The 11,331-nt window shown below is 39.3% G+C and overlaps 1 protein-coding gene across 2 annotated transcripts in view; it reads right to left on the reverse strand.

The window, feature by feature from the left end:
• LOC117807660 (protein Dok-7-like) overlaps nucleotides 1–10,507 on the reverse strand; it is a 54,602-nt gene extending 44,095 nt beyond the window's left edge. For both annotated transcript variants that reach the window (XM_034677010.1, XM_034677009.1), the window contains exons 1-4: nucleotides 10,109–10,507; nucleotides 9,959–10,004; nucleotides 7,418–7,648; nucleotides 1,603–1,803 (exon numbers count right to left, since the gene is read on the reverse strand). In XM_034677010.1, the coding sequence (XP_034532901.1) occupies nucleotides 1,603–1,803; nucleotides 7,418–7,648; nucleotides 9,959–10,004; nucleotides 10,109–10,162 (532 nt within the window). In that variant the 5' untranslated portion in view covers nucleotides 10,163–10,507. The remainder of the gene's footprint in view (nucleotides 1–1,602; nucleotides 1,804–7,417; nucleotides 7,649–9,958; nucleotides 10,005–10,108) is intronic.
• Nucleotides 10,508–11,331: the final 824 nt, after the last annotated feature.

Consider the following 11,331-nt stretch of genomic DNA (forward strand, 5'->3'; position numbering starts at 1 on the left):
AGTGTGTTTACTTGCTGCCAAACTGACAGGTGCCACTGTAACAAGTCAACCTATAGCAGGGGTTCCCAAAGTGTGGGTCGGGACCCTCTGGGGGGTCACAAGACACAAATGGTAGGTCGAGAGATGTCTTCAAGAATGATTTTTTAAAAATTAAAAATAGTACATTTTACCCATTATAGTAGAACATATCCACAAATTAGTGGCTAACCTTGAAATAAAACCTTGAAAATAGAAAATGTAATGAGTTTTCCGCTTTTCTTTTTCCCGGATGACTCCCAAGTTTAAGGTTAGTGAACAGTTAATTATGAAAAGCATCAGTAGCAGCAGGTTAATTTATAAAGGAACAGGAAACACAGACACATGCTCATATAGCTAGGCTAATTTTCTGCAGACCAGCTGAAGCCACATTAAATCACTTTGAGTGACAGTGGGGGTCGCGAGTCTTTGGGATCTATATTTTGGGGGTCGCAGGCTGAAAAGTTTGGGAACCCTTGAAGTATAGAATTTCCTTCAACAATCAGTGGACAAAATGTTAGGCTTGATCTGTGTTTGAGTATCTATAAACCGACTTGGCTTTTTGTGTATTGGGGTATTACCATGTTGACGCTCTTATTGGCTTCCCTGAACTCTTTCAACACAACTTGAAGTGCTCTATTTTCTAATATTCCCAACCAGGGTTCACCAAACCCAGAGTGACCACTTCTGCTTTAACCTGGGGTAACCAACCACTCAGTTTGAAATCCACAACTTCACCTGTTCAGCCACGGATCTACAAACCCCCCTCCACAAGCTCAAGGGTGAAAAGTTTGGGAAACACTAGTCTGATACAGGATTTTAGGCTGCTGTGTTATGATTCCCTTTTCTTGTAACCATAAAAAAGCAGTCACAGGAGAAAATGACATTTGATGAGATGCTGAAAGGTGTCCACTACTCCCGTCTTTTAAACAGCTTGCAGAGCAGCCTTTGAGAAGCAAGGGAGCCTCTCTTTCACAGACGCGCAGCTGAATAAAAGCCAGTAATGAATCATCTCAATCACAGCTGGTGATTATTTGGTCTGTCTGAAAAAGACATAAGCAAAGCAGAGCTCTACGGGGATTTTATGAGCTATTAGTATTTAATGATGCAGCCCAATTCGACTCAAGAGACAGCCTTTTCATGACATGATGAAGTTAGTGTTTGATGTGGTTGTTTGTGCTCTTTAAAACCATTGTTTTGTTTAAATCTGCAGCATCACACAAGATGTCATGTGTGGCCTTTTGTACTTGAGCCTGGCTTTCATTATTTTCTGTTTCTTTTTTACTTTAGATGATCTAATCGTCCTATTTCATCAAACTCTCATTTATATACTGTATTAAATCTCTTAACACCGTTTAGTAAGTATCAAAGTTTTATTACTCTCAGCTGTTTTTATAGCCTCCTTAGTTCCCCCCTCGTGCTTCCCAAGCACAAAGTGTGCAGCTCAACCTGATAACTAATTATCTTAATGCCTTCAGAAACCGTCTGCCAAACACAAAGCACCAGTTTTAGTAGAATCAAAACAGCAAAAGGGCCAATGTTCCTAAAATAAGCCCAAAAACAACAACATGAAGAGAAAAAACTTACAGTAACCACATCTCGTTCCTCCCTCAAACACAAATCCGTTAGGTACGGGTCCATATCTGCGCAGGTCTGGAAGGTTCCAGTGACCGATGATGACAGGAGGGACGTCCCGGGCCAGGGCCAGTAAGTTGTTGCACAAATGAAGAGTAGCAGGTCCGCTTTCCAACTTGGTCCCGGGTAAGACTCCAACACTGAATCTGTGAACTAAAGACACAGAATAATCAAGGCCGAGACTAAAACATTGTGTTATCAGTCTCAACACTGACTCCCTAGAACAGTACATCCTGCCCAAGAAGTAACCAAGGCACAGTTTGAATTATTTAAAATCTGTGGTAGTAGTGCCAAAGTTGTTAGCTAGTTGTTAAAGTTAGCAAAAAAATATTATTTGATTTATTTTTTTTCACATGGACACTTTACAGCATATCCACAAACACCATATATCCTTTCATATTTTTACATACAAATATCCATAGTGCACACAAGGTTTATACATTCATAAATACAGTGATCAATAGGCTTTATTATTTAGGGCAGCAATAAAAGATTCAACACAAACCGCCAAGAGGGCCCTGAGTTTCAAAGAACATTTCAAAAATCAAAAATACACATATTGCACCCCTTCAAAGCTTAACATGAGGAGATATAAACTATTAACACCTTCATACAGTAATTATGAAGGTAGAGAAAGCTGCCACTCTGTGTGGGCTAGCTAAGAACTAAGACTGGCAGAGGGGAAAACAGCTGGCCTGACACGGAATTCAATGCACAAACAACATGTACTCAAAATGAAAACCACCAACTTAGTGTGTGGAAGTGTAAATACCGCAGTTCCATGAGTGTCCACTTGAGACTGGCTCAGAAAGCCAAGGAACCTCATTAGAGCCCATATTAAAATGCTAATTTTACAGATTAATTAAGCTTGTTTATGGCCTTGTACGAAAACGGTCATGGTCTTTATAGCGTATGATTTTTTCATCATATTAAGGCTAAGAGTTATGCATAACTGGGAGTAATTAGCGGCACAGCCAGGGTACTCGCTAGGAATTCTGGGACCCCTGAAAAGATATCTCAGTTGGCCCCATCACCACAGCCAACCCTACAAAATATAACCTTGCTGCTATAATACTGGTTTATTTGCATTAAACAAAAATATAATTTAAACTATCCTGGTTAACTGACTCAAATCTGAGCTACATATCAATAGCTTACATTTATGTTTTATTCTTTAAGGAGGGGGAGGGTTAATACCCTGTTGGTGGAGTCTGCTTGCTTTTTCACAGCAATTTGGAACATATTATGTTAATTTAGAGCTGATACATGTAGCTGTTTTTCATACAGCAATTATTACATGGTAGAAAAGAGAGGACACCTGGAGAGATAAAATGCACGGCCAATGTGTGGCTATTTCAGAAGTGTTGTAAATAGAGGAAATACAAAGCCCTCCAGCGAACCAATCACAGGGTTTGCAATCCGGGTCATTTCGACCTGTAGATAAATTTTGAAGGAGGTGCACGTCAGGCTACGTGTGTAGGCTTCTGCGTCAGTAAAGGGCTACGCAGAACTATGGCGTAGCCTCCGGTGTAGTCTCAACATAGGCTACACCGTTGATTCAACGCAGAAGTAAAAACCAGGCTTTAGTTGGAGTCAGAACTTCCAATATGGCGAAAGCCATCTTTAGACTTCATAATGCCTCTTCAGCAACCCATTGGTGATGTCACCATGCTGAGATTGTCAATTTGTAATACAGTCTACACTTATATACTGTACTAATTAGTGAGCTTCAGAAATGTAAAGGTAGATTGTTAAACTTTGAACAGGGTAGCTGTTGCAAGCTCCCAGACTAAGCTAGTCTAATTGAGTGCAGAAGGTAGCTCCATATATAAAACTCAGAGATGAGAGTGGTTTCAGTATTAAACGTGTTCCTAAAACAGTCATTGTGTTATTTGACTAAGGATGTTTTGAGTTGTTATGCACACATTGTGCAGTTCTGAGGAGTCACACACTTTCACAATCTTGATTTCAAGCAGCCTCGGAGTAAACAAGCCGACATGATCCTGGTCAGATTCCATCATCATGGAGGAGGAGGAAGGGAGTCCAGATTGGAAAAATAGCTGCAGTTGGACTTTACTGGATAGAAAACTGTGTTCCTCACACAGGGATGACTTCGGCACGGATTCCATTTCATTCAACAATAAAAAGGGAACCAGCTGCACACACGGAGAATGAAATCAGCGAGGCTCAGAGATCTGGAGCCTGATGCAATCATGAAAACCTATTACAAACATCTGTGTAATTGAGTCTTTTTTATTTTTGCTTGTGAAAAAAAAAAAGAGATAAGTCAAAGTCAAACATGAGCATTACATCTGTGTTTCTGTTATTCAGCTGTATTTAAAACTCTTTCCCTTCTCTGAACAAACTTCACCAGGTGAGATTGATGGAGGTGATCAGGAGCAAATGTCTGCCAGCTGCAACAAGTCATCACTCAGGTTAAGAAAGATTTATACACTATCTCAAACACACACACACACACACACACACACACACACACACACACACACACACACACACACACACACACACGCACTGTGGCCCTCAGCCCAGGCTGGCAGGTGACATTTCTTCTGGTTTGGACACACTCCACTCTATGCCATTAAGCTTTGGACCACACACACATTAGAACAACACACACTTCCCAACAAACACACAAGCCAGCAGACAGGCCAGTTTGGAGGGACAACTGTGCTGCAATTTGTCTTTAGCACCATGTTCTTATCCTCACAATCACGTCTCATCACACTGTCATTAGTCAGAGCTGGACTCCGGCCTGCAGCTGTACAGTACACCGCTATAAATAGCTCCTTTATGTTTAACACTTACATAATTGTAGATCATGTTGTATACATGTCAATCAAACAGTCCTCAAACTTGGCGATGAATTTACAGCAAGTCTTTGATGTCAGAAACTCACTGAGCTTTGTTTCTTACGTAAAACGACTTTATAACTCTGATCCTGTGGTCATTCTGAGTAACAAGAAACGTACAGAGCAAGCATCCCTGAAAGTGTCAGTTCTGACAATGATACATGCCTCTGAAAATAATGGACATCTATTTCGGGCATTTCTGTGTAGCTAGCTGAATGCAACAAACTACTTCAAGCTAAAGCCGCCTGTTTTGTGTGTTTCATTGTTTACAGTCCATTTCGGAACCTGAGAAGTTGCAGTGTGTTCAGATCAAAAGCAGAGCAAAGTTTGTCACTCCAGATGTGTCCGCAAAATGAATGCTGTCGCCTCATTTATCTATTTCTGGTGAGTCCCAGTTTCACTGTAAACAGTAAGTTACACAGAGGCTTAATGCTGTTGTTGCCATGAAATAACATCATGAAGCAGATTTGTTTATCACTCCTGTAGGAGCCATGAAGGATTCAAGTGTTTATTGTATCTTATTTTGAGGTTTAGGGTAGGATATTGTTTGTATATTTTTTGTGGTTGTTATTTTTGTTGGTTTATTGTGGAGTCAGTTCATTAGGTTATTTATGGGTAATGTGTTAGGGGCGGGGATATTCAGTTCATTTAGGCCACCTGTTGTCTTTTGTTTGGAGGTAGAGAGAGGGGGTGAGCTGGGTCTCCGTACTTTTTGTTGACCGCTATTTATCGCTTATTATCACTATTTTCTTCTGTGCACCTTATCATGAGTTGATTATCCTTTTTCGTTAATAAAAGGTTAAACTTACTTTTTTTGCATTAGTGATTTTTGCTTTAAGCGCGTCAGACACTAACTAGGCCCAACCTCAGCCTCAGCGGCTTTTGGCTCTTCGTAGTCACTACAACTTCAGATGTGTCTGCAAAATGAATGCTGTCGCCTCATTTATCTATTTCTGGTGAGTCTCAGTTTCACTGTAAACAGTAAGTAACACAGAGGCCTTTTCTCTGCTGTTGCGATGAAATAACATAATGATGCAGATCTGTTAAAAGTAAAATGTAAACTTTATCAGGGGCACGTTTCAGAAAGCAGGTTTAGTGCAAACCCTGAGTCTGTTAACCCTGAAATGAGTGAAACTCTGGGAGAGGAAGATAACTCAAACCAGAGAAAGAGGGGTAACTCAAGCTTTGAGTCAGTTACTATGGTAAGACTGAGTTTGTTGAAACTCCTTTCTGAAACAGGCCTCAGGTCTGTTCTCAAAAGAGAATCACATTTTTCAATCACTTCTGATGCATTCCAGATCTGGAAATGTAAACACTGATGTCTTTCACATTATGGCACCTAGCAGATTTGCAGCTAGATCTAGAACGACTGTTAGTTATAAATATCTGTTTATATAAACAAATAAATTGTCCTCAGATTACCACCAATAGTAGCCGAGATGTCGTCACTGTGGACTGTGTTACGCCTGCTTTTGCTCTCTATTATGATTGTTTTTTCTGCATATAGACCAGTAAAACTTTGTTTTTCAATACTACACAGACTGCAAACATCCAACAAAACAAAAGCAGAAAAATACAAAAACCTGAGTACAGATTGTGCATTTTTATGTAGTTTAAACAGATTGACAACATCTTGTACATAGAAACTACAAAAATGAAAATGTGCTTTGGATAGGGAAGATAAAATAATAGAATGGGATGGACTGTTATGCTATGCTATGCTATGCTATGTCATGCTATGCTATGCTATGCTATGTCATGCTATGCTATGCTATGCTATGCAATGCTATGTTATGTTATGTGACTTTAATGTCTGAAATATCAAGATTATAGGTCCATTTATCTCACAACTTCCTCAAACAGGATAGAGGTACAAGGTTGATAATATCACAACCGATACGTCTTCTTTTCTATAGGCCCTTAAGGTCTTTTGATGTACTGTATAAGTTTGCATCTTCATTAAAACTGTTTTTATCACTCATTATTCAGTTTTTGATGTTTCCAGTGTGGATCACAACTTGTTTTTTCATTTAGTTTTTATTAGAGAACTCTAAAAGGCCCACAGCATATTCCAAAAACATTCATAACCTCAATTAAAACTTCAGCAAACATCTCTCTATGTAGAACAAAACAAACAACTTTGATTAATCATTGCTCGCAGATACATTTTTTCCACATTGTGGTACGTAAAAGTTCCTTTTGATCAGTTGGTGAATCTTTAATGATAAGTTATGTTCTTCTTGTTTTGCAACTTTTGAAATATTCCTAGATGATGTTCTCAACTTAGAGTCAATTATTCATGCCTTTGTTTTATCCCAGCTGGACATCTGTACCATGTTGTGCTGTTACTTTAATAAAGCAAGGGTTGAGAAACTGCTGCTGTGACAGAACTCTGATCCTGTTATCTGGTGAAACACAGAAGTGAATTCTAAATGCTGCCACTGCACCTGCAGGACTTGATAAATCAGCTCCCTGGACGAATCCATCTGGCAGGACTCTTGAGGTCATTTCTCCGGGCGTACTGGCTTTTTCTTAATCACAAATAAAACCTCAGGGTGATGGAGTTTTGCTGTTGAGGCCTGCAGGCCACTGAACATTCAGTAAGCTAGTTCAGCAAAGTAGTTTTCTCTTGAATGCATTTGAAGACCTAGTTAAATGAAAACCTTGAAACCTTGCAAGTCATTGTCCTACATTGTTTTCTCAACACAAACTTTTGTTACCGAATGTTGCTCTTTATTTTAAAGAACTGCTTTAATGAAAGCATTGTTATTGCTACATGTGGCATTTTTCTGTCAAGGCCTTTTAGTTTCTCACATTGCTTCAGAAGCTTTTAAGGGAATATAACCTGAAGCAAACTCAAAAGTACAAAACATCCACGCCAAAACATCAACTCTTACCTTCTCCAAGGCTGTATCGCAGGCGGATGTCCCATGCGTGCAGCGCCTCCTTGCTGTCGAAGCCGAGCAGCGCGGCCTGATTCAGGCAGAGGATGGCGAGGGTTAAAGCCACACCTTCATACCACTGTCCAACTTCCAGACCGCAGATCTCCTCCAAGATGACACTGGCCCTCTCCTTGTTTCCCTGCGCTTTGTCGGACTTGTCTTTAAAAACCAGCAGCACAAGGCAATCTGGAGGACAGAGAGGATACGGTTGAATACTAACAGGATGCATCTTGTCATGCAGTAGCTGTTGTGGTGTCCTCTAGTCTTTGGCTCCTTTAAACAATCAGTGTCACCTGACAAAACAAGAGTGTGTGTACGCATCCCTCTCCTTCACACACACACCTCTTAACCCAAATAACTGAGGCATGAGCAGAGACAGCTGTGACAACACTGCATCAAAGATCTGAAGATGAGTAGCACTCAACCTCAGTCCAACCTGTGGAGCATGTTGAGCTGACCACCAGATATCTACAGAACATTTCTGTGCAATGCAATACTGCCACTTCATCAGTGTCAATATCACTATTATCATTCCAATACTAAAAGGCCAGAGGTCAGTGATGAATTCAAGGGGTTAGACGAGTCAACATCAGGCAAGCATGCTTGTTATTCTGTCACATTAACTAAGAGCACATTCAGGGTGCATCTAAAAATACAGCACAGCTTAGGCTATCAGCCTTTCATTTTCATGAGAAGTATGAGGTCCAGCACGGGTCAATAAGATTCTCAGCATGTGAAAAAAAACATGTTCACAAAGGCTTTTAAAATAATTTGGTTTCAGAGCAGGTGGTGTAAACAAGAAAAATAAAGAACCCCAGCATGAGGCATTCAAGTCCTAACCGGGCAGAAAATGATGGATGCCAAAACAAAAACGGTGGCACAAATTACTTCAAGTTGTAAACAAAAATAATCAACAAGTTTACCAGCCATAATCATAACCAACATTTATTCTCAGAATTCTCTTTTAAAATACTTCTACAGTGGAAGTGTATATTCATAAAGCAGACTGTTACTTAAGAGACCTTGCTATCTGTACACACATTTGAATCAGTCTCATTTACATTTTATTTCTTATGAAAACATTCAGGAGCTACGAACATTTATCATTTCCTCTTGGTAAGGTTTATGCAGGGTGACATAAACCAACAAGTTATGAAACATAAAACAGAATATGCAGAGGTGTCAAGTAACGAAGTACAAATACTTTGTTACCTTCCTTAAGTAGAAATATTAGGTATGTATACTTTACTTTCGTAATTATTTTTTTCATTCAACTTTTTACTTCTGCTCCTTTCATTTTCACGCAATTATCTGTACTTTCTACTCCTTTAATTTTAAAAATAGCCTTGTTACTCTTACTTCATTTTTGCTTGTCATTTAAAAAAAAAAAACACACATTTATGTACATTGACATTCCAATAAAGCATTATTTGTCCTTAATGGCATTTTTTTCCCTTACATTACTTTTATACTTTAAGTAGTTTTGAAATCAGTACGTTTACACTCTTACTTCAGTAAAAAGCTTTAGTTGATACTTCAACTTCTACAGAAGTCTTTTTAAACCCAATCTGTACTTTTACTTGAGTAATGGATGTGAACACTTTTGACACCTCTGATAATATGTTTTAAAATATTATTTCACCCAAGTTTGTTCTGAATCTTTCTGACCCTTTTCAGTACCCTTAGACAAGGCCCAAATGTATATTGACATTCCAATAAAGTCTATTGATAACATGCCTGTGAAGTTTGACTTTTTGCACAATTACAATACTTATAGGCAACTAGTCATCATATCTTCCGCTCCATGAAACACGTTAATGCTCTGTAGTATACATATATGGTTCTTTAATGTATTTGCATTGTACGAAAATGCATTCATTTTCAATGGGCATAAATTTGACTGAAACAGGTGCAACATTAACATATTAATATAACATTATAGTCATTATGGCCTCTAGAAACATGTTTTTTTGGGGAGGTGGGGTAGTGCACTATAGGCCCCTGTGGTGCAGCTTAAGCTTTTGTCCTTAATGGCATTTTTTCCCCTTACATTACTTTAACTTTATACTTTAAGTAGTTTTGAAACCAGTATTTTTACACTTCTACTTGAGTAAAAAGCTTGAGTTGATACTTCAACTTCTACAGAAGTCTTTTAAAACCCTATCTGTACTTCTACTTGAGTAATGGATGTGAATACTTTTGACACCTCTGATAATATGTTTTAAAATGTTATTTTACCCAAGTTTGTTCTGAATCTTTCTGACCCTTTTTAGTCCCCTTACACAAGGCCCATATTCAGGATATATGTAAAGCAAGCAGCCATGAATGTCTTTTAGATTTAAAGTCATGCTCCCAGCCTGCGCTCTTCCCCCGCTGTGACGCAGCTCACATGCGCATTTATTTGTTTACACGCTGTCGGAAAGCTTCATATATTTAAAGTAGTAGAAACACAAACGTGAGGAGCGTACGTAACGGTGTTTGTTTTGGTTTTTTTACCTGCTACAGGCGACGGCTTGCGAAGAACGAGCCACCTAGTTTTCCACTGTGGAAGAAAAACAAAAAGCAGAGACAAACTTTGTAAGCACAGATGACAGTGCGCTGAAGTACTCTGACATATCCGTCTGCAAATTTAGTCAAGCATAGCACCTTTTTTCCATCTCGGAGTCTGGCATATCCCTCCACGACAACAGAATCCGTCATCTTCAGTCATGGTTCCTGACAGCTGCACAGTCGCTGCCTGAATGAGGGGTCACTTTCAAAATAGCTGCTCTCTGCTAGTGGGGCGCTAACTCGCCCCCAGCAAGGCACATGGAAAATGGCATGACCACTGTCCGTCTGTCCGTGTGTCTGTCTGTCTTTCTGACTGTATGTCTGTCTGACTGTATGTTTGTCTGACTGTTTGTGTGAACCAGCCAACCGACCATGCTGCCGCCACCTGGGCCTGTTTACACCACCTGCTGCACTGCTGCAGGGGAAAACTACTTGAAGACATGTTTGTCATACCATAAATATCACATTTCAACACAATAAATTGCTTACGCTGAACATTAACAAGCAGCTGAACAAACACTGGATTACAAAATGTAGTCATGGATGCATGCAGTTTCAGAAGAGTTGATTGTTTGCAAAATACCCTAGGGTGGGTCCCTGAAGGACAAAACAAATTTACAAAAGATCAAATTCTTTTAAAAAGTTGGAGAAAAATTTACATTTTGGAAAACATTTTTACATTTTATAAAACAAAAGTACATTAGCAAAACACTTTTACCAAGGCCAAAACAAATTTACAAAATCAAAAACACTTTTACAAACGGTGGGACAATTTTACCATTTCTGAAACAAATTTACATTCAATTTTAACTGAAGGGAGAGTACCAAATACCGGAAGTAATCCGGTAACAAGCGGAGTACGAGTACCAAACGTCGCTCCGTTTGGTTTCTCTCCATCCAAGTAAACTAAATGACCCCTCACTCGATCACTCCCGGATCACTTCCGGTATTTGGTACATTCCCTATCTGTGAAAAATTAATGTAAATTTGTTTCAGGGATGGTTAAAGTGTTCCACCGAGTGGCGGAGCCAGGGTTGGCCATGCCCACCTCTGAAAACTGATTGGCCACCCCTGTGGCCACTCTGAAATTCTGAAACATGACTGGCTATTTGCCATGTCAGAGGCATTACTTATATTCAAATCAGCTATTGTGTTGTTGTGTTTCAGCAAGCTGCAGAGACAGTAGTTTCTATTGATTTGAATATTTTTTTTGTTGATGCTTTTACTTTGAACAATCATCTTCATTTTGAGTCCTTAAAGAGTTCAGTTCAGCAGCTTTAAATGTTGACACTCTGTCAAGTTAAATGTTTAATGTTAAT

The sequence above is a fragment of the Notolabrus celidotus genome, chromosome 23 (assembly GCF_009762535.1).
Source record: "Notolabrus celidotus isolate fNotCel1 chromosome 23, fNotCel1.pri, whole genome shotgun sequence".
NCBI lineage: Eukaryota > Metazoa > Chordata > Actinopteri > Labriformes > Labridae > Notolabrus > Notolabrus celidotus.